Here is a 23,706-nt window from a genome sequence, read left to right on the forward strand (position 1 = left end):
GTATGTGGACCCCGCTTTCAGTATCTGGTGTGATCGCAACTAAACGTTTTCTGTAACTTTTGATCAGTCCTGCACACCGGCTTGGAGGAATTGTAGCCCATTCCTTCATATAGAACAGCCTCAACTCTGGGATATTGGTGGGTTTCCTCACATTAACTATTTGCTTCAGGTCCTTTTAGAACATTTTAATTGAATTAAGGTCAAGAATTTGCCTTCCATTCCAAAGCATTAAACTTCCTTATTCTTCCTGAACCATTCTTTAGTAAAACAACCTTTAAGCTTAGGGTCATTGTCTTGCTGAATGACCCACCTTCTTTTGAGAGTCAGTTCATGGACAGATGTCCTGGCCTTTTTTTGTTTTATTAGAATATTCTGGTATAATTCAGAATACATTGTTTCATCAATGAAGACAAGCTGTTCTTAACCAGAGGCAGCAAAACAATGCATCCTAACAATGATACTACCACCACCATGTTTCACAGACTTTTTATTTAAACTGAAAAGTTCTATTTTGGTCTCATCCAGGGAGGCACTCGGCTGGGTTTTCCTGAGTCTGCCTCACCTGTACGGTTGTGTAGAGCAGGTCGATGCCTCCGTCAGTGACCAGAGCAGTCCGGCCCAGGCAGATTTTGGTGGCTTTGTGCAGACAGTGCAGGAAGGCCCGGCGGATCTGGAGATGCTCGTGCTCAGAGTCGTGCGTGTGCCAGTCCTCGTACAGCTTCAGCAGGCCAGCGATATAACCTTTACCTGCAGCCGTGCGGCAGTTCTCCTCTGAAACACACAGAGCAGGGCCAGTGTCAGGGCTGAAATATATACATTAATAAAATTTAAATCAATAAATAAACATATGTTGTGTTTATATGGGCAGTTCTCTGACATAAAGTTGCTTCAAAAGTAAGATCATGATAAATTATTAAGATGAGGAACAAAACCAAAATACTTAATAAAAGGTGTTACACCATCTTATACAGTTCTGTTAATAATAAAGTAAACGCAAGATTCACAGGAAGAAAAAGTTACGTGAAAATATATAGAGAAATATATATTGTTCAAGACTTTCAAATATTGCATGATCCTCATGGATGAAGGAGCATCACCTTCAACTAAATCTCTCAAAGACTGAACTTCTGGTTATACCAGCAAAACCATCTTTTCAACACAACTTCTCTATAAGCATCGAGTCTCTCTCTCTCTCTCAACGACAAAGGTTGCTATAGGAACCTGGGTGTTATGGTTGATGACCAGCTCTCCTTCACGCACCATGTGGCCTCAGTTGCTCGATCCTGCCGCTTTGCACTTTATGATATCAGAAAAATTAGACCGTTTCTGATGCAACAGGCCACCCAACTCCTGGTACAAGCAGTGGTTCAGTGTAAAACCACTCCAAATGATCCAGAATGCAGCAACACGTCTGGTCTTCAACCAGCCAAAATGGGCACGTCACCCCGCTGCTCATTGAGCTCCATTGGCTACCAGTTGATGCTCGCATCAAATTCAAAACTCTTACAATCGCCTACAAGGTGATGACAGAACAGCTCCTTCCTACCTGCACTGATCACTCCTGAAGGATTACTCTACCTCCCAGCCGCTGCGCTCCTCCAATGAACGTCGCCTCGCTTTGCCAAACATTCACACAAAGCAATCCAGACTGTTCTCATACAGAGTTCCCCAATGGTGGAACAAACTACCTTCCACTACCAGATCAGGAGAATCTCTCACTATCTTTAATAAACTCCTGAAGACAGAGCTCTTCAAAGAGCACTTACTCTCCTAACACCTCTAACAACAAACTAACTACTTCTAACCTCATTTCCTTCTTCCCCTTCTCTACTCCTCTATCCGATTATTTCCCTTTGACCTCCTTTAGGCCCTATCTAAAGATGTTTTTACCTTTAAATTCTATTACTTTTGTACTTGACTATTGTAAGTCGCTTTGGACAAAAGCGTCTGCCAAATGTAATGTAATGTAATGCAATGGACATCATGTATTTTCTTATTTTTTCATTTTTTTTTTTTTGTTGCAAATAACACTAATGGAGACCTATTTTTAATCAGAATAGATGAAAAAATGAGCCAAAGAAAAAAAAAAACCATAAGCCAATACTACAGAAACTAAGCCCTGCCCACTGCACTGAAAAAAAAACAGCACTAGAGCCAAATAGGTGAATTAAAAGTGCAAGTTTATACTAATTGTATTTTCAGGTTTATTTCAGTGTTTGGGAAGACTCATGAACAAAAAGGTCAATATCAAATCTAAAATAAAAATATTAAGCACAAGCCTCCAATCCAGTAGACATCAGAACATTTACTTATTTTAGTTTATTAGATTTAATGTTAATATAGATCTTATATTATAAAAATAGAGCCTTCCTTTATGTGCACTGCATACAAAAACAGCTTTATCCTAAACCCATATAAGAGCAGCTGAGCTGGAATTACAGAAAGCAGCGTGATGCTGCCATGTTTACTCAGGTCTGTTTATTTACACACTGAGTGTAAGTAAACATCTGCTGAGTATAGTATTAATAAATACTGCTGTTCAGATAATCATAGAAAATGTCTAACTAATGTCTTAGTCCTGAAATTCATTTGGGATAAAACGTTATTTTTCTGGATATTAATGTAGTTAGAAATTCATTCTGGGTATTAATAATACCCATGTATACAGCAATGCATTCTAGGAATAATATACAGTACCAGTTTCCCTTCTAATTCAGCAGGTCTGACTGCTGGTTGGTGGTGGGGTAGCTTAAATAAAGCTAAGCTAAGCAAACAAAACCGTAAGTCAAACGAGCACCGGATACACATTTCTACACAGATTTCTCTCCTGAAAACTGTTTATTTGGGTGAGTAAAGCACTTCCGGTAACACTTTCTATGAATGTCATCTTTATTAGACGCTATAACCACATTCATAACATATAATAATGCATTCATAAGGCATTATAAACATGGCTATAAATGTTTATAAAATGCATAACCCATTATAGCCATGTTTGTTAAGCATTATGACTTGTGATAATAATACATTATAAGCTGTGCTTATAATATATATGTTAAAATAGTATATCTCTATCATTAATAATCTGTTCCTACAATGAAAGTCTGGCACTTTACTTAGAGCGCACAAAGACCTGTTATAATACATTATAATTGACTATAATTAATATTAATTCAAGATAAGATTAATTTATGAGTGGTTAAAAATTTAATTATAGGATTACTGAGGGTGTGTTTATAAGTTGGAAGCTGTTTTAGTCATAATAATGTCTGTAAGCTGGGACTGAGTTTCTTGATGTATAACATTTATTGATGTATAACATGTTATAAATGCAGCTATTAATGCATTATAATCACAGTTCATGATGCATAATAAACATTGCTATAATGAATTATGCATTTTTATAAATATGTATAGCCATGTTTATAATGCCTTATGAATGCATTATAATGTGTTATGAGTATGTTTATAGAGTCTTATAAAGATGACATTCAAAGAAAGTGTTACCGCACTTCCATTTGTTTACAGTAAGCTTAAATTTCCAGATTTCCACTAAGGCTGGGTGCAGCAGCATTAGCACTAGTGGCTAACCTCTAGTAAATGCTGCCCGCACTGGATTATAAGGCACACTGAAGATTTTTGGGAAAATTAAAGGATTTAAAGTGCACTATACAGTAAAAACAATACAATGCAACATTACTCAAAGAGGACTATTCACTTTATAATAACTCTACCTCTTCACAACTGATGCTTTCAAACACACTAAAAGGCAAGAAATTCAAGTAATTAACTCTTAATAAGTTCAGCACAGCTGTTAACTGAAGCCATTCCAGGTGACTCTTCCTCATAAAGCTGACTGAGAAAATGCGCAAAGTTACAAGTCATCTAAGCAAATCTAAATATAAAATATCCAACATATTCTTGTTTAACACTAGATAATTGCATATGTTTTTCCTCATAGTTTGAATAACTTTAGCATTAATCTACAATGCAGAAAATTCATGTATACAAAAGTATCTGAATGTAAACGGAAGACAACTTGTTTTTATTAAGATATTTTAAGAAAACCTGCCATTTCCAAAAATATGTGAACAAAGAGTGTGAGTGTGTGTGTGTGTGTGAAGGCCTATGACATGCTTCATAGTGTGGTTTATTAGAGAAGAAAAACAGTAATAAGAACATACATCATCTGTACAGACACAGCAGCAGAGCCCAATATCAGACAGAGTGATGGAGGATTTCTGTCTGATGGAGTGATGAAGACTTTTCAAAAACGACATAAAGGTGAACAGAGTGCACATAGAGAGACGGACGAGAGAGACCGGACAGAAAGACACATGAACACCACAGACAGCTCTGATAGCTCAGTCTGAACAGCCGGACATACAGTCACATGTAACGCCTGCCTGCAGAGAACACTCTAGAACAGAACGTACCGGGGCTGCTGGGGCCGCTGAGGATCGGCAACAGAACAAAAATGAGTCAAAGACGACATTCAGAACCTCAACTCAATGTAATATTGCATGTATCAAATATAATCAAATCAAATTCAGTTCATAGTGTACATACAACTAATAAAAGAGCTATAAAATACATTTTATTATTTATACGTAGTGTGGAAACAAACAGACAAAAATATCAAAACAGCAATAAGCTGCTTTCTTTCATTCTAACTCAGGGTTTTTTCATCTTTTTCTAGCTCATGGACATCCTGTTCATAACAAAAAGCATAATGACTCACAAAAAAAATATATACATTTATTCTTTGTTTTAATTTATTAAGAGCTGACACAGATTTTTTTTTTATTTAGAGTTTTCAGTCACATTAGTGTATGTTTATGGGTTACAGTAGCTTTATCAGCACCGTCTTTCATCTACAGTATATACAGTCATATGAAAATGTTTGGGCACCCCTATTAATCTTAATCATTTTTAGTTTGGGAGTCGCCTGGGGTATGCAAAAGCGCCTGAGGTATGCAAATGCACATCTCTGTTTGTGGTGTGCTTGCAGAAATGTCTTCTTTCGCATCACTCTCCCATACAGCTTCTCCTTGTGAAAAGTGCGCTGTACTGTTGACGGATGCACAGTGACACCATCTGCAGCAAGATGATGCTGCAGCTCTTTGGAGGTGGTCTGTGGATTGTCCTTGACTGTTCTCACCATTCTTCTTCTCTGCCTTTCTGATATTTTCCTTGGCCTGCCACTTCTGTCCCTGTGGTCAAGAACAAGAACTGTCCCTGTGGTCTTTTGTATCCTTCCCCTGAACAACTATGCCGAACGATCTTTGTTTTTAGATCATTTGAGAGTTGTTTTGATGAGCCCATGATGCCACTCTTCAGAGGAGATTCAAATAGGAGAACCTTAAATACCTTTTCTCATGATTGGATACACCTGGCTATGAAGTTCAAAGCTCAATGAGGTTACCAAACAAATTTTGTGCTTCAGTAAGTCAGTAAAAAATAGTTAGGAGTATTCAAATCAATCAAATGATAAGGGTGCCCATACTTTTGCACCGGTCAAATTTTGGTTTAATGCATATTGCACATTTTCTGTTAGTACAGTAAACCTCATTTCAATCCTGAAATATTACTGTGTTCATCAGTTATTAGATATATCAAACTGAAATGGCTGTTGCAAACACCCAAATATTTAGAACTAAAAATGATTGAGAATAATAGGGGTGCCCAAACTTTTTCATATGACTGTAAGTGTTTGAGGTTTGATGTGTGCCTGCAGACACATATGATCTTTTTTCTAAGGAACAGTTTCAGCATTTATTAAGATTGCTTAATAAACTTTTCCATCTGTAGTTAGCTAATTGCAGAGCACCAGACTAACTTTATTCACCGTCAACCATCAAAACCGTCAACACACACACACACACACACACACACACAATGCTGCCTCATACTTGCAAAGACCCACAGTATTAGTAGGAGTATATTTACCTGATTCTCCATCGCTTTTGTGAAATCTGAAATCAAGAGCACTAGCCAGGACCTTGCCTCCCTTTGCTACTCTGCTGGAATGACTTCCCATTACAGCCCAATCCCATTTTACCCCATTATTCTGGAGGGCTACATGACACACTCAAAAAAACAGAAGCTGAGAATCACTGACAAGAGGCCAGCACAACAACAAAAAAACAAAAATTTAGTATTTCCCTTCTTATATTTTTAATAATAACAATTACTACATTACCATAGTTTAATGTGTAGTTTCTATGTTTTATGCCATTTTCTTTATAAAAAGCATAAACAACAAAAACTGAAGTATGTTTGTCTTAAATGTTGCAACAGTCAGAAGAGGCTGCAGTGTTTTAGAATAGAATTTGGAATAGAATAATAAAAGAAAATACAAGTTAATACAACTCATTTCAGCTCCCAACCACAGAGAAATTTAGAAATAGACAATTATAATAATTGATTTCTGCAGCACCTGACCTTCTTCCTGAAGACATACTAGGTTGCTGAACATCAGAGCTCCACTGATATATATCTGCATTGTGTGCTTGCAGGGTTGTCCCAATTTTTGGGGGTAGGAATTCACCCCTTCCCCTTAAACTAACACACTCAAAAACAGGAGGCATGGCTACAAAAGAGAAGTGGAATTGGGCCTACAGTGGTATGAAAAAGTTTGATAATTTTCATGATTTTCCTTTATAAATCTTTGGTTGTTCAGATCAGCAATTTCAGTTAAATACATCATATAGCAGAGGAACACAGTGATATTTAAGAAGTGAAATGAAGTTTATAGAATTACAAAAAGTGTGCAATAATTCTTTAAACAAAATTAGGCAGGTGTATAAATTTGCAGAAAATAACAGCCTCTAAATGCTTCCTACAGCTTCCAATGAGAGTCTGGCTTCTGGTTGAAGGTATTTTGGATCATTCTTCTTTACAAAACATCTCCAGTTCAGTCAGGTTTGATGGTTTGTGGGCATGAACAGCTCGCTTTAAAAAATCACACCACAGACTTTCAATAGTATTCAGGTCTGGGGACTGAGATGATCATTCCAGAATGTTGTACCTGTTCCTCTGCATGAATGCTTTAGTAGATTTTGAGTAGTGTTTAGAGTCGTTGTCTTGTTGAATGATCCAGCCCCGGCACTTTAATTTCACCGTTTTACTGATTCTTAAACATTGTTCTCAAGAATCTGCTGATATTGACTGGAATCCATGCGACCCTCAACTTTAACAAGATTCCCTGTAACCTGCACTGATTACACAGCCCCACAGCATGATGGAACCACCACCAAATTTTACTGTGGGTAGCAGTAAAGTGTTTGTGTTGGAATGCTGTGTTCTTTTTCCACCATGCATAAATAACTGCCCTCCAAATAACTAAATTTTAGTTTCATCAGTCCACAGCACCTCATTCCAAAATGAAGCTGGCTTGTCCAAATGTACTTTAGCTTTAGCATACCTCAACTGACTCTGTTTGTGGCGTGTGCTCAGAAAAGGCTTCTTCTGCATTTCTCTCCCATACAGCCTCTCCTTGTGCAAAGTGAGCTGAATATTTGAACGATGCACAGTTACTTCATCTACAGCAGGATGATGATGTAGGTCTTTGGAGCTCTGGTGGTCTCTGGTTTGACTATGACTGTTCTCACCATCCTTCTCCTCTGCTTATCTGATATTTTTCTTGTTCTGCCACTTTGGGTCTTAACTAGAACTGTGTCTGTGGTTCTTCCTTTTCCTCACTATGTTCCTCACAGTGGAAACTGACAGCTGAAATCTCTGAGAGCTTTTTTCTGAGAACTCTGAGATCCTTCCTCTAAACCATGGTGTTGAACAATATTTGTTTTCAGGTCCTTTGAGAGTTTTGTTTTGAGGCTCTTCAGAGAAGATGCAAAGAGGAGAAAAACTTGCAATTGGCACCTTACCAAACTAATTTTGTTTTCCAATAATTAGTGTTAAAGATATTCAAGTCAATAAAATTACAAGGGTGCTCAAATTGAAGCACCTGACTAATATTGTTTAAAGAATTATTGCACACTTTCTGTAAATCCTATAAACTTTATTTCACTTCTCAAATATCACTGTGTTTATCTGCTATATGATACATTTAATTAAAACTGCTGATCCAAACAACCAATGATTTATAAAGGAAAATCTTGAAAATGATTAGGGGTGCCCAACCTTTTTCATACCACTCTACATGTGTGATAAACATTGCTGTGAGAAGGATTTGATTGCAGTCAGCCTTTCAGACGCCAACTCATAACAAAGGTGGATGGAGCTCCACCATCACTGCTGAGAACCATACAATATAACACAATGCTGAGGGGCTTTACTGCCCTGCAGACCAACTCTGCATTGAGTATAGAGACTAAAGAGAGTCCAGATCTACTGGCCCATGCTTTTCTATGGAGATTATAAAAACTGTGTGTGAACTGCAGCGTAAGCAATGGCGGCACCTTAACACAACTGTAGGCCCTGGACTTCAAAACATCTGTATGGTGGGAATTTGTTACACACCTAAAGGTATAAACAACATGTTCTCTCTCTCTCTGTGCACTGATCTTAGCGCTGTGGTTCTGAAAGAACGGTGCATGAGCTCTGATACAGCCTGCACTAATACAGCTCTCTGAAATATTAATGCACGCACCAGGTTTTATAACTCTCCCAAAGGGGCTCTGCTACTGGGTAGATGCATGAGAGGGATCAATGCTGGAAAGTGTAGAAACTACAGTGCCTTTAGAAACAGAAGGTAAGTCTCTGGGTTTGTCTTTGCTTCATCAGATCACATTTCTGATGTTAAATGACATTTATGACAAAATCACAGCAAATATAAATCTAGATTCAGTGTTGATTTAATACCAGCATGATTAAAAGAACACAAGGCTGCATTTAATTTAGCATGATTTTCATTATTTATTCAAATACGTATTTTTTCAAATTTTGGACTTATCTTCTCATGTAATGTTTTCCTTTATTTCTATTTTTAATTTATTTTCTACATTGTAGATTAATATTAAAGACATAAAAAGTGTGAAGAAAAAGCAGCAACTATTGTTCAGCACCTCCAGAAACTCCTTCAAGATGCTGCGAAAACTATTCCAGGTGACTCTCCCTCATAAAGACACTGAGATATGATAAATATCAAGAGTGTGCAGATCTGTCCTCAACATTAAATGAGGCTATTTAGAAAAAACTAAATATAAAACATAGGTACCACTCTAAATCAAGGCTCCTTTATAAAGGGTTTATAAAAGGTTTATAGATAAGTCTATTAATGATTATTTATTACAGTGTAAATACTAACATTCATTTATACTGTTAATCTTTTCTTTTCCATCAGTCAGTATTAACATATTACTATATTATTAACGTATTACCAACTTTATTAGTTTAACTACCCAGATTAAAGATTTATTCAGCAATCATAATGTGTTGTATACTAACATATTATATTAGTTTATTTATAATAAACTGACTTTATATTTTATTTTATTAGATATTGTAATGCTGACTGATGGAAAAGACTTTTTACACCCCAAACTGGATATCCCTCTCAAGAGTGCATCACTCAGCCCAGTACAGATATAGAGAACAGTATAGAGTGTCATACAGCAGAGCTACACTGTAAAAAGTGAAGCATGGAGCTGTTCATTCAAGCTAATAAATATGATTGAACACATAGTACAATTATTGACTTTATTGTGAAACTCAACCTTTTTGAATTTTGATGTGTCAATTTTGATTCAGACTAAATTAATTACAATTCTGAAGGAAATAAACCAAATGTTTTGGTTCCACTGAAATCATACTCGAAGAAAAGAGATAAGGATGTAATATTTTTAATTTGAATCAAACATGAATTGCGCATGCGCACTGTGGAGCACGGGAGAAGTTGTAGAGAAGTGCTTCAGAGCACTGAGGGAGAGAGGGAGAAAGTGCCTGAACGCGCTCGCGAGAGAGAGAATGAGAGAGGGAGAAAGTGCCTGAACGCGCTCGCGAGATAGCAACGCATGCTTATGGTATTGTGGCGTCGGGACTGGAGGGGGGGCGCAAGGAATTATGGGAGCTCACCCTGTTGGGGGAAGTGGGTGTTTTTCTGCGTGTTTATGTTACTGTTTATCCCAGAGTTTCATGTCATGTTTTATTATCACTGTTCTAGTATTATTCATGTAGTTATCAGTTATGTGGTTTGTGTAAGTGCCTCACCCTTTGTGTGTTTTCTGTGTGTGGGAGTGGGGTTAGCTGCGTTGGAGCTGTAGTAAGTTTCACTTTCAAAAGTGGAATCCCATGTAAATCCAGCTCTTAGTGTCCTCCTCAGAGCAAAATAAAAAGAGCAAGAGAGCACTGAAACGAATCTCGCTGGTAATCCGTCCTCTTCCACGCCACAGTAACTTCTGGAACTTCTGAATATGCTGTCATGATTTTTTTTTAAGTTCGGTTCAATTTAAATGTATTAGTTTGGTTCCGAAACTGAAATGTAAAGAATTTAACTTGGATCAAGGTGAATAATTAATATTGGGTCGAGTGAAGTAATATGGTTTATGTCAAAATAAAATAATCAGGTTGTAACAATTGACTTTATTTAGATTGAGTGAAGTCAAATAGTTTAGATGCAACAAATGGACATCAATTTTTTTAATTTGAGCAGGGCTACACTTTTTACAGTGTAGCTAACAAACACCAACTGCACAAACCAGCAAGTGGTGCAAACAACATTTAACCATGACCAAAAACAACAGTCAGAAAGATAAATAAATCACTTCAAAAGAGATGAAGTAAAGCCTCAGAGCTAGACAATCCATTTTCAGTTATTCTTCAGTTAATTCCACTTTCAGGCACACAGTACAATTCTGACCAGGAAATAACAAAGCAAAATGTGTCTGATTACAAAACGTAAAGACTATTACATCTTAGGAGAAAAAGTAAAAAATATTATAGAAGCATTGCATGATGATGTAATACAAAGTTTGCAGATTACACTGTAGAGCAGATTACACTACAGAACAGATTGCACTCAAGAACAGATCACACTTTATAAAACAGATTACACTCTAGAGCAGATTACACTCTAGAACAAATTACGTACACTCTATAGAACAGATTACACTCTAGAGTAGATTACACTATAGAACAGATTGCACTCAAGAACAGATCACACTCTATAGAACAGATTACACTCTAGAGCAGATTGCAATCTAAAACAAATTACATTATAGAACAGATTACACTTTAGAGCAGATTACACTATAGAACAGATTGCACTCAAGAACAGATTACACTCTATAGAACAGATTACACTCTAGAGCAGATTACACTCTAGAACAAATTACATTATTGAACAGATTGCACTTTATAGGAGATTACTATATATACCATACTATATAGAACATATTATAATATAGAGCAGATTACACTATAGAACAAATTACACTACAGAGCAGATTACACTATAGAACAGATTACTGTCCAGAGCAGATTACACTATACAGCAGATTACACTCTAGAACAGATTACACTATAGACCAGGTTATACTCTAGAGCAGATTATACTCTAGAGCAGATTACACTTCTAAACAGATTACACTCTAGAGCAGATTACAATCTATAGCAGATTACACTTCAGAACAGATTACACTCTAGAATAATATTACACTGACAGAAAACTTCAATGACAACTAGAAAAGGTAAAGTTCGTGAACGAACTTTAAGTTGGCTTGGAAAAGAACACTAATAACGTTAAAAAGTTAAAATGGTTGCTAAGCTGTTTCTGTCTGAAGAGTGTGAAGAGTCGTTGCTATGCTGTTAACTTTTGGCTAAACGCTAAATACCAAAAACACTGAAATCTAAAAACATTTGGTTAAACGCTGAAATCTAAAAACATTTGGTTAAACGCTGGAATCTAAAAACATTTGGTTAAACGCTGAAATCTAAAAACATTTGATTAAACGCTGAAATCTAAAAACGTTTGGTTAAACGCTGAAATCTAAAAACGTATGATTAAACGCTGAAATCTAAAAACGTTTGATTAAACGCTGAAATCTAAAAACGTTTGGTTAAACGCTGAAATCAAAAAACATTTGGTTAAACGCTGAAATCTAAAAACGTTTGATTAAAAGCTGGAATCTAAAAACGTTTGGTTAAACGCTGAAATCGAAAAACTTTTGGTTGTACTGTTGATTGCTAATGTGTTGCTAGGCGGTTGCTATCATTTCTGAAGTGGTTGCTAAGCTGTTGCTAGGCAATTGCTAACATATACCAGGCGGTTGCTAGGTGGTTGCTAGGGTGTTGCTAGGTTGTTGCTAAGGTGTTGCTATGGTATCCGGGGTGGTTGCTAAGATGTTGCTAGGTGGTTGCTAACGTGTTGCTAGGTGGTTGCTAAGGTGTTGCTATGGTATCCGGGGTGGTTGCTAAGGTGTTGCTAGGTGGTTGCTAGGTGGTTGCTAAGGTGTTGCTAGGTGGTTGCTAAGGTGTTGCTATGGTATCTGGGGTGGTTGCTAAGGTGTTGCTAAGTGGTTGCTAGGTGGTTGCTAAGGTATTGCTAGGTGGTTGCTAAGGTGTTGCTATGGTATCTGGGGTGGTTGCTAAGGTGTTGCTAGGTGGTTGCTAGGCAGTTGCTATCATTTCTAAAGTGGTTGCTAAGTGGTTGCTAGGCAGTTGCTAACGTTTTCGTAATGGTTGCTAAGGTGTTGGTAAGTGGTTGCTAGGCTGTTGCTATCATTTCTAAAGTGGTTGCTAGGCAGTTGCTATCGTTTCTAAGGTGGTTGCTAAGTGGTTGCTAACGTTTTCCTAGTGGTTGTTAAGGTGTTGCTAAGTGGTTGCTAGGCAGTTGCTAACGTTTTCCAGGTGGTTGCTAAGTGGTTGGTAGGCAGTTGCTAACGTATTCCAGGTGGTTGCTAGGCAGTTGCTAAGTGGTTGCTAGGCAGTTGCTAACGTTTTCCAGGTGGTTGCTAAGTGGTTGGTAGGCAGTTGCTAACGTTTTCCAGGTGGTTGCTAAGTGGTTGCTAGGCAGTTGCTAACGTTTTCCAGGTGGTTGCTAGGCAGTTGCTAAGTGGTTGCTAGGCAGTTGCTAACATTTTCCAAGTGGTTGCTAGGCAGTTGCTAAGTGGTTGCTAGGCAGTTGCTAACATTTTCCAGGTGGTTGCTAAGTGGTTGCTAGGTAGTTGCTAACATATTCCAGGTGGTTGCTAGGCAGCTGCTAAGTGGTTGCTAGGCAGTTGCTAACGTTTTCCAGGTGGTTGCTAAGTGGTTGCTAGGCAGTTGCTAACGTTTTCCAGGTGGTTGCTAGGCAGTTGCTAAGTGGTTGCTAGGCAGTTGCTAACGTTTTCCAAGTGGTTGCTAGGCAGTTGCTAACGTTTTCCAGGTGGTTGCTAAGTGGTTGCTAGGCAGTTGCTAACGTTTTCCAGGTGGTTGCTAGGCAGTTGCTAAGTTGTTGCTAGGCAGTTGCTAATGTTTTCCAGGTGGTTGCTAAGTGGTTGCTAGGCAGTTGCTAACGTATTCCAGGTGGTTGCTAGGCAGTTGCTAAGTGGTTGCTAGGCAGTTGCTAACGTTTTCCAGGCAGTTGCTAAGTGGTTGCTAGGCAGTTGCTAACGTTTTCCAAGTGGTTGCTAGGCAGTTGCTAAGTGGTTGCTAGGCAGTTGCTAACGTTTTCCAGGTGGTTGCTAAGTGGTTGCTAGGCAGTTGTTAATGTTTTTCAGGTGGTTGCTAGGCAGTTGCTAAGTGGTTGCTAGGCAGTTGCTAACATTTTCCAAGTGGTTGCTAGGCAGTTGCTAAGTGGTTGCTAGGCAGTTGCTAACGTTTTCCAGGTGGTTGCTAAGTGGTTGCTAGGCAGTTGCTAACGTTTTCCTAGTGGTTGTTAAGGTGTTGCTTACTGGTTGCTAGGCAGTTGCTATCATTTCTAAAGTGGTTGCTAAGTGGTTGCTAGGCATTTGCTAACGTTTTCCAGGTGGTTGCTAACTGGTTGCTAACTGGTTGCTAGGCAGTTGCTATCATTTCTAAAGTGGTTGCTAAGTAGTTGCTAGGCAGTTACTAACGTTTTCCTAGTGGTTGCTAAGTGGTTGCTAACTGGTTGCTAGGCAGTTGCTAACGTTTTCCAGGTGGTTGCTAAGGTGTTGCTAAGTGGTTGCTAGGCAGTTGCTAACGTTTTCCAGGTGGTTGCTAAGGTGGTTGCTAAGCAGTTAATAGGTGGTTGCTAAACCCTGGCTGGGGTGCAGGGGTGTCCAAACTTTTGACTGATAGCTGCTCCATACAGCAGCTCCTCCATACACTCACAGTACTGGAGGAGCAGGGGAGAGAAGGGGTTCCGTGCGCAGAGCTGCTCGTGTGTGAGTTAGAACTCTGGGCCCCCCATTCATTTCTATGGGAAAACTTCGTACGACATTTGTACGAAAACCGTACGACGTATCGTCAAAACGTTAAAATTTTCGGAAAGAACACGGTAAGTTCTATAGACCATCCGATTTTTGTCTTTGTATGTCAAAAATTGTTATCTACACAGACGTTCAAAGTTGTCCCCCATTCATTTCCTATGGGAAAAAAAAGCGTACGTTTACGAAGTTTTTACGAAAACCGTACGATATATCGCCTCAAAAAGCACAAGCAACCTGAACCGGTATAGGTCTGACGATCCTGCAAAGTTTCAGGTTTCTACGTTAAAAGCCCTAGGAGGAGATAGTGATTAAATTTTGCGAATAGAATAATAAGAATAAGACTAGAAAAGGTAAAGTTCGTGAACGAACTTTAAGTTGGCTTGGAAAAGAACGCTAATAACGTTAAAAAGTTAAAATGGTTGCTAAGCTTTTTCTGTCTGAAGAGTGTGAAGAGTCATTGATATGCTGTTAACGCTAAATGCTAAAAACGCTGACATCTAAAAACATTTGGTTAAACGCTGAAATCTAAAAACATTTGGTTAAACGCTGAAATCTAAAAACGTTTGGTTAAACGATGAAATCTAAAAACATTTGGTTAAACGCTGAAATCTAAAAACGTTTGGTTAAACGCTGAAATCTAAAAACGCTTGTTTAAATGCTGAAATCGTAAAACTTTTGGTTAAACTTTTGATTGCTAATGTGTTGCTAGGCGGTTGCTATCATTTCTGAAAAGGTTGCTAAGCTGTTGCTAGGCAATTGCTAATGTTTTCCAGGTGGTTGCTAAGCTGTTGCTAACTGGTTGCTAGGCAATTGCTAACATATAACAAGTGGTTGCTAAGGTGTTGCTAGGTGGTTGCTAGGGTGTTGCTAGGTTGTTGCTATCATTTCTAAAGTGGTTGCTAAGTGGTTGCTAGGCAGTTGCTATCGTTTTCCTAGTGGTTGTTAAGGTGTTGCTAAGTGGTTGCTAGGCAGTTGCTATCATTTCTAAAGTGGTTGCTAAGTGGTTGCTAGGCAGTTGCTATCGTTTTCCTAGTGGTTGTTAAGGTGTTGCTAAGTGGTTGCTAGGCAGTTGCTATCATTTCTAAAGTGGTTGCTAGGCAGTTGCTAACGTTTTCCCAATGGTTGTTAAGGTGTTGCTAAGTGGTTGCTAGGCAGTTGCTTTCGTTTCTAAAGTGGTTGCTAAGTGGTTGCTAGGCAGTTGCTAACGTTTTCCAGGTGGTTGCTAAGTGGTTGCTAGGCAGTTGCTAATGTTTTCCAGGTGGTTGCTAGGCAGTTGCTAAGTGGTTGCTAGGCAGTTGCTAACGTTTTCCAAGTGGTTGCTAGGCCGTTGCTAAGTGGTTGCTAGGCAGTTGCTAACATTTTCCAGGTGGTTGCTAAGTGGTTGCTAGGTAGTTGCTAACATATTCCAGGTGGTTGCTAGGCAGCTGCTAAATGGTTGCTAGGCAGTTGCTAACGTTTTCCAGGTGGTTGCTAAGTGGTTGCTAGGCAGTTGCTAACATTTTCCAGGTGGTTGCTAGGCAGTTGCTAAGTGGTTGCTAGGCAGTTGCTAACGTTTTCCAAGTGGTTGCTAGGCAGTTGCTAAGTGGTTGCTAGGCAGTTGCTAACGTTTTCCAGGTGGTTGCTAAGTGGTTGCTAGGCAGTTGCTAACGTTTTCCAGGTGGTTGCTAGGCAGTTGCTAAGTTGTTGCTAGGCAGTTGCTAACGTTTTCCAGGTGGTTGCTGAGTGGTTGCTAGGCAGTTGCTAACGTATTCCAGGTGGTTGCTAGGCAGTTGCTAAGTGGTTGCTAGGCAGTTGCTAACGTTTTCCAGGTGGTTGCTCAGTGGTTGCTAGGCAGTTGCTAATGTTTTCCAGGTGGTTGCTAAGTGGTTGCTAGGCAGTTGCTAACATTTTCCAAGTGGTTGCTAGGCAGTTGCTAAGTGGTTGCTAGGCAGTTGCTAACGTTTTCCAGGTGGTTGCTAAGTGGTTGCTAGGCAGTTGCTAACGTTTTCCAGGTGGTTGCTAGGCAGTTGCTAAGTGGTTGCTAGGCAGTTGCTAACGTTTTCCAAGTGGTTGCTAGGCAGTTGCTAAGTGGTTGCTAGGCAGTTGCTAACGTTTTCCAGGTGGTTGCTAAGTGGTTGATAGGCAGTTGCTAACATTTTCCAGGTGGTTGCTAGGCAGTTGCTAAGTTGTTGCTAGGCAGTTGCTAACGTTTTCCAGGTGGTTGCTAAGTGGTTGCTAGGCAGTTGCTAACGTATTCCAGGTGGTTGCTAGGCAGTTGCTAAGTGGTTGCTAGGCAGTTGCTAACGTTTTCCAGGTGGTTGCTAAGGTGTTGCTAAGTGGTTGCTAGGCAGTTGCTAACGTTTTCCAGGTGGTTGCTAAGGTGGTTGCTAAGCAGTTATTAGGTGGTTGCTAAGCCCTGGCTGGGGTGCCGGGGTGTCCAAACTTTTGACTGATAGCTGCTCCATACAGCAGCTCCTCCATACACTCACAGTACTGGAGGAGCAGGGGAGAGAAGGGGTTCCGTGCGCAGAGCTGCTCGTGTGTGAGATGGAACTCTGGGCCCCCCATTCATTTCTATGGGAAAACTTCGTACGACAATTGTACGAAAACCGTACGTCGTATCACTTCGCAACCTCCTATTAATTTAAAGATCTCGATAAGATCTATAAGCTCGCCGAATTTGGTGTTCGTATCTCAAAAATTGTGGCGGTTACGGACGTTTAAAATTTGGCCCCATTCATTCCTATGGGAAAAAAATGCGTACGTTTACGAAGTTTTTACGAAAACCGTACGATGTATCGCTTAAAAAAGCACAAGCAACCTGAACCGCTATAGGTCCTACGATACTGTAAAATTTCGTGGTTCTACGTCAAAAGCCCTAGGAGGAGATAGTGATTAAATTTTGAGCGCGGAATAATAATAATAACTAGAAAAGGTAAAGTTCGTGAACGAACTTTAAGTTGGCTTGGAAAAGAACGCTAATAACGTTAAAAAGTTAAAATGGTTGCTAAGCTTTTTCTGTCTGAAGAGTGTGAAGAGTCATTGATATGCTGTTAACGCTAAATGCTAAAAACGCTGAAATCTAAAAACATTTGGTTAAACGCTGAAATCTAAAAACATTTGGTTAAACGCTGAAATCTAAAAATGTTTGATTAAACGCTGAAATCTAAAAACGTTTGGTTAAACGCTGAAATCTAAAAACATTTGGTTAAACGCTGAAATCTAAAAACGTTTGATTAAACGCTGAAATCTAAAAACATTTGGTTAAACGCTGAAATCTAAAAACGCTTGTTTAAATGCTGAAATCGTAAAACTTTTGGTTAAACTTTTGATTGCTAATGTGTTGCTAGGCGGTTGCTATCATTTCTGAAAAGGTTGCTAAGCTGTTGCTAGGCAATTGCTAATGTTTTCCAGGTGGTTGCTAAGCTGTTGCTAACTGGTTGCTAGCCAATTGCTAACATATAACAGGTGGTTGCTAAGGTGTTGCTAGGTGGTTGCTAGGGTGTTGCTAGGTTGTTGCTAAGGTGTTGCTATGGTATCCGGGGTGGTTGCTTAGATGTTGCTAGGTGGTTGCTAACGTGTTGCTAGGTGGTTGCTAAGGTGTTGCTATGGAATCCGGAGTGGTTGCTAAGGTGTTGCTAGGGTGTTGCTAGGTGGTTGCTAGGGTGTTGCTAGGTGGTTGCTATGGTATCTGGGGTGGTTGCTAAGGTGTTGCTAGGTGGTTGCTAGGGTGTTGCTATGATATCTGGGGTGGTTGCTAAGGTGTTGCTAGGTGGTTGCTAGGGTGTTGCTAGGTGGTTGCTAGGGTGTTGCTATGGTATCTGGGGTGGTTGCTAAGGTGTTGCTAGGTGGTTGCTAGGGTGTTGCAAGGTGGTTGCTAGGTGGTTGCTAAGGTGTTGCTATGCGGTTGCTAAGGTGTTGCTATGGTATCCTGGGTGGTTGCTAAGGTGTTGCTAGGTGGTTGCTAGGTGGTTGCTAAGGTGTTGCTATGCGGTTGCTAAGGTGTTGCTATGGTACCTGGGGTGGTTGCTAAGGTGTTGCTAGGTGGTTGCTAGGGTGTTGCTATGATATCCGGGGTGGTTGCTAAGGTGGTTGCTAGGTGGTTTCTAAGGTGTTGCTAGGTGGTTGCTAAGGTGTTGCTATGGTATCTAGGGTGGTTGCTATGTGGTTGCTAAGGTGTTGCTATGCGGTTGCTAAGGTGTTTCTAAAGTGGTTACTAAGTGGTTGCTAGGCAGTTGCTAACGTTTTCCATGTGGTTGCTAAGTGGTTGCTTAGTGGTTGCTAAGCAGTTTCTATCATTTCTAAAGTGGTTGCTAAGTGGTTGCTAGGCAGTTGCTAACGTTTTCCATGTGGTTGCTAAGTGGTTGCTAGGCAGTTGCTTTAATTTCTAAAGTGGTTGCTAAGCTGTTGCTAGGCAGTTGCTAACGTTTTCCAGGTGGTTGCTTAGGTGTTGCTAAGTGGTTGCTAGGCAGTTGCTATCATTTCTAAAGTGGTTGCTAAGTGGTTGCTAGGCAGTTGCTAACGTTTTCCTAGTGGTTGCTAAGTTGTTGCTAGGTGGTTGCTATGCAGTTGATAACGTTTTCTAGGTGGTTGCTAAGGTGTTGCTAAGTGGTTGCTAGGCAGTTGCTAACGTTTTCCTAGTGGTTGTTAAGGTGTTGCTAAGTGGTTGCTAGGCAGTTGCTATCGTTTCTAAAGTGGTTGCTAAGTGGTTGCTAGGCAGTTGCCAACGTTTTCCAGGTGGTTGCTAAGTGGTTGCTAAGCTGTTGCTAGGCAGTTTCTAATGTTTTCCTGGTGGTTGCTAAGGTGTTGCCAACTGGTTGCTAGGCAGTTGCTATAATTTCTAAAGTTGTTGCTAAGTGGTTGCTAGGAAGTTGCTAACGTATTCCAGGTGGTTACTAAGTGGTTGCTAGGCAGTTGCTAACGTTTTCCAGGTGGTTGCTAAGTTGTTGCTAAGTGGTTGCTAGGCAGTTGCCAACGTTTTCCAGGTGGTTGCTAAGTGGTTGCTAAGCTGTTGCTAGGCAGTTTCTAATGTTTTCCTGGTGGTTGCTAAGGTGTTGCTAACTGTTTGCTAGGCAGTTGCTATAATTTCTAAAGTGGTTGCTAAGTGGTTGCTAGGACGTTGCTAATGAAATCCAGGTGGTTACTAAGTGGTTGCTAGGCAGTTGCTAACGTTTTCCAGGTGGTTGCTAAGGTGTTGCTAAGTGGTTGCTAGGCAGTTGCTAACGTTTTCCAGGTGGTTGCTAAGGTGTTTGCTAAGCAGTTAATAGGTGGTTGCTAAGCCCTGGCTGGGCTGCCGGGGTGTCCAAACTTTTGACTGATAGCTGCTCCATACAGCAGCTCCTCCATACACTCACAGTACTGGAGGAGCAGGGGAGAGAAGGGGTTCCGTGCGCAGAGCTGCTCGTGTGTGAGATGGAACTCTGGGCCCCCCATTCATTTCTATGGGGAAACTTCGTACGATAATTGTACGAAAACCGTACGACATATAATTTCGTGAAGCATATTTCCGGAAAGAACGCGATATGTTCTATAAACCAGCCGAATTTCGTCTTCGTATCTTGAAAATTGTGACGTACACGAGCTTTCGAATTTCTCCCCATTCATTTTCAATGGGAAAAATTTCGTACATTTACGAAGTTTTTACGAAAACCGTACGATATATCGCTTCAAAAAGCACAAGCAACTTAAGTTGGCATAGGTTCTACGATCCCTGAAAATTTCGTGACTGTACCATAAAAGCTGTAGGAGGAGTAGCGTTGCAAAAAACATGGCGAGAATAATAATAATAAGAATAAGAATAAGAAGATTACGAAGAACAATAAGTTGGCTTTTCCAAGCCAACTTAATAATAACTAGAAAAGGTAAAGTTCGTGAACGAACTTTAAGTTGGCTTGGAAAAGAACGCTAATAACGTTAAAAAGTTAAAATGGTTGCTAAACGCTACATGCCAAAAACACGGAAATCTAAAAACGTTTGGTTAAACGTTGAAATCTAAAAATGTGTGGTTAAACGCTGAAAACTAAAAATGTTTGGTTAAACCCTGAAATCTAAAAACATTTGGATAAATGCTAAAATCTTGAAAGTGGTTGCTAGGCAGTTGCTAACGTCTTACAGGTGGTTGCTAAGCTGTTGCTCAGTGGTTGATAGTTATTTGCTAATGTATTACACATGGTTGCTAAGTGGTTGCAAGGCGGTTGCTAAACAGTTGCTTACGTTTTCCTAGTGGTTGCTAAGGTGTTGCTAAGTGGTTGCTAGGCAGTTGCTATCGTTTCTAAAGTGGTTGCTAAGCTGTTGCTAGGCTGTTTCTAACGTTTTCCTGGTGGTTGCTAAGGTGTTGCTAACTGGTTGCTAGGCAGTTGCTATAATTTCTAAAGTGGTTGCTAAGTGGTTGCTAGGCAGTTGCTAACGTTTTCCAGGTGGTTGCTAAGGTGTTGCTAAGTGGTTGCTAGGCAGTTGCTAACGTTTTCCAGGTGGTTGCTAAGTTGTTGCTAACTGGTTGCTAGGCAGTTGCTATAATTTCTAAAGTGGTTGCTAAGTGGTTGCTAGGCAGTTGCTAACGTTTTCCTAGTGGTTGCTAAGGTGTTGCTAAGTGGTTGCTAGGCAGTTGCTATCGTTTCTAAAGTGGTTGCTAAGCTGTTGCTAGGCTGTTTCTAACGTTTTCCAGGTGGTTGCTAAGGTGTTGCTAACTGGTTGCTAGGCAGTTGCTATAATTTCTAAAGTGGTTGCTAAGTGGTTGCTAGGCAGTTGCTAACGTTTTCCAGGTGGTTGCTAAGGTGTTGCTAAGTGGTTGCTAGGCAGTTGCTAACATTTTCCAGGTGGTTGCTAAGTGGTTGCTAGGTAGTTGCTAACATATTCCAGGTGGTTGCTAGGCAGTTGCTAAGTGGTTGCTAGGCAGTTGCTAACGTTTTCCAGGTGGTTGCTAAGTGGTTGCTAGGCAGTTGCTAACGTTTTCCAGGTGGTTGCTAGGCAGTTGCTAAGTGTTTGCTAGGCAGTTGTTAACGTTTTCCAAGTGGTTGCTAGGCAGTTGCTAAGTGGTTGCTAGGCAGTTGCTAACGTTTTCCAGGTGGTTGCTAAGTGGTTGCTAGGCAGTTGCTAACGTTTTCCAGGTGGTTGCTAGGCAGTTGCTAAGTTGTTGCTAGGCAGTTGCTAATGTTTTCCAGGTGGTTGCTAAGTGGTTGCTAGGCAGTTGCTAATGTATTCCAGGTGGTTGCTAGGCAGTTGCTAAGTGGTTGCTAGGCAGTTGCTAACGTTTTCCAGGTGGTTGCTAAGTGGTTGCTAGGCAGTTGCTAACGTTTTCCAGGTGGTTGCTAAGTGGTTGCTAGGCAGTTGCTAACGTATTCCAGGTGGTTGCTAGGCAGTTGCTAAGTGGTTGCTAGGCAGTTGCTAACGTTTTCCAAGTGGTTGCTAGGCAGTTGCTAAGTGGTTGCTAGGCAGTTGCTAACGTTTTCCAGGTGGTTGCTAAGTGGTTGCTAGGCAGTTGCTAACGTTTTCCAGGTGGTTGCTAGGCAGTTGCTAAGTGGTTGCAAGGCAGTTGCTAACGTTTTCCAAGTGGTTGCTAGGCAGTTGCTAAGTGGTTGCTAGGCAGTTGCTAACGTTTTCCAGGTGGTTGCTAAGTGGTTGCTAGGCAGTTGCTAACATTTTCCAGGTGGTTGCTAGGCAGTTGCTAAGTTGTTGCTAAGCAGTTGCTAACGTTTCCAGGTGGTTGCTAAGTGGTTGCTAGGCAGTTGCTAACGTATTCCAGGTGGTTGCTAGGCAGTTGCTAAGTGGTTGCTAGGCAGTTGCTAACGTTTTCCAGGTGGTTGCTCAGTGGTTGCTAGGCAGTTGCTAACGTTTTCCAGGTGGTTGCTAAGTGGTTGCTAGGCAGTTGCTAACGTATTCCAGGTGGTTGCTAGGCAGTTGCTAAGTGGTTGCTAGGCAGTTGCTAACGTTTTCCAAGTGGTTGCTAGGCAGTTGCTAAGTGGTTGCTAGGCAGTTGCTAACGTTTTCCAGGTGGTTGCTAAGTGGTTGCTAGGCAGTTGCTAACGTTTTCCAGGTGGTTGCTAGGCAGTTGCTAAGTGGTTGCTAGGCAGTTGCTAACGTTTTCCAAGTGGTTGCTAGGCAGTTGCTAATGTTTTCCAGGTGGTTGCTAGGCAGTTGCTAAGTTGTTGTTAGGCAGTTGCTAACGTTTTTCAGGTGGTTGCTAAGGTGGTTGCTAAGCAGTTAATAGGTGGTTGCTAAACCCTGGCTGGGGTGCAGGGGTGTCCAAACTTTTGACTGATAGCTGCTCCATACAGCAGCTCCTCCATACACTCACAGTACTGGAGGAGCAGGGGAGAGAAGGGGTTCCGTGCGCAGAGCTGCTCGTGTGTGAGTTAGAACTCTGGGCCCCCCATTCATTTCAATGGGAAAACTTCGTACGACATTTGTACGAAAACCGTACGACATATCGTCGAAACGTTAAAAATTTCGGAAAGAAAGCGGTAAGTTCTATAGACCGTCCGATTTTTGTCTTTGTATGTCAAAAATTGTTACCTACACAGACGTTCAAAGTTGTCCCCTATTCATTTCCTATGGGAAAAAAAAGCGCACGTTTACGAAGTTTTTACGAAAACCGTACGATGTATCGCTTAAAAAAGCACAAGCAACCTATTCGGGTATAGGTCCTACGATACTGCAAAATTTCGTGGTTCTACGTCAAAAGCCCTAGGAGGAGTAGTCGATTAAATTTTGAGCGCGGAATAATAATAATAACTAGAAAAGGCAAAGTTCGTGAACGAACTTTAAGTTGGCTTGGAAAAGAGCGCTAATAACGTTGAAAAGTTTAAATGGTTGTTAAGCTGTTTCTGTCTGAAGAGTGTGAAGAGTCGTTGATATGCTGTTAACTTTTGGCTAAAAGCTAAATGCCAAAAACGCGGAAATCTAAAAACGTTTGGTTAAACGCTGAAATCTAAAGACATTTGGTTAAATGCTAAAATCTAGAAACGTTTAGCTGTTGCTAACGGGTTGCTAACATATACCAGGTGGTTGCTAATCTGTTGCTAGGCAGTTGCTCTTATATTCCACATGGTTGCTAAGGTGTTGCTAACTGGTTGCTAGGAAGTTGCTATAATTTCTAAAGTGGTTGCTAAGATGTTGCTAAGTGGTTGCTAGGCAGTTGCTATAATTTCTAAAGTGGTTGCTAAGTGGTTCATAGGCAGTTGCTAATGTTTTCCTAGTGGTTGTTAAGGTGTTGCTAAGTGGTTGCTAGGCAGTTGCTATCATTTCTAAAGTGGTTACTTAGTGGTTGCTAGGCAATTGCTAACGTTTTTGATGTGGTTGCTAGGCAGTTGCTATAATTTCTAAAAAGGGTTGCTAAGTGGTTGTTAGGCCGTTGCTAACGTCTTCCATGTGGTTGCTAACTGGTTGCTAGGCAGTTGCT

General features: G+C 40.4%; 1 protein-coding gene and 1 long non-coding RNA gene across 4 annotated transcripts in view; one reads left to right on the forward strand and one right to left on the reverse strand.

Annotated features, from left to right (window-relative positions):
* LOC111195774 (cytosolic carboxypeptidase 4) overlaps positions 1–23,706 on the reverse strand; it is a 367,388-nt gene that overhangs the window by 236,263 nt on the left and 107,419 nt on the right. For both annotated transcript variants that reach the window (XM_049483983.1, XM_049483982.1), the window contains one exon: positions 563–771. In XM_049483983.1, the coding sequence (XP_049339940.1) occupies positions 563–771 (209 nt within the window). The remainder of the gene's footprint in view (positions 1–562; positions 772–23,706) is intronic.
* Positions 12,988–22,021, forward strand: LOC125804710 (uncharacterized). 2 transcript variants are annotated; one of them, XR_007440871.1, is made up of 5 exons: positions 12,988–13,044; positions 13,099–13,195; positions 15,546–15,588; positions 21,513–21,652; positions 21,804–22,021. It is a non-coding gene; the product is annotated as an uncharacterized LOC125804710 (long non-coding RNA). The 2 variants fall into 2 exon arrangements; XR_007440872.1 differs by lacking the exons at positions 12,988–13,044; positions 13,099–13,195; positions 15,546–15,588 and adding an exon at positions 16,494–16,537 and having other exon boundaries at positions 21,492–21,652; positions 21,804–21,956.

The sequence above is a fragment of the Astyanax mexicanus genome, chromosome 10 (genome assembly GCF_023375975.1).
Source record: "Astyanax mexicanus isolate ESR-SI-001 chromosome 10, AstMex3_surface, whole genome shotgun sequence".
In the NCBI taxonomy this organism is placed as follows: Eukaryota; Metazoa; Chordata; class Actinopteri; order Characiformes; family Acestrorhamphidae; genus Astyanax; species Astyanax mexicanus.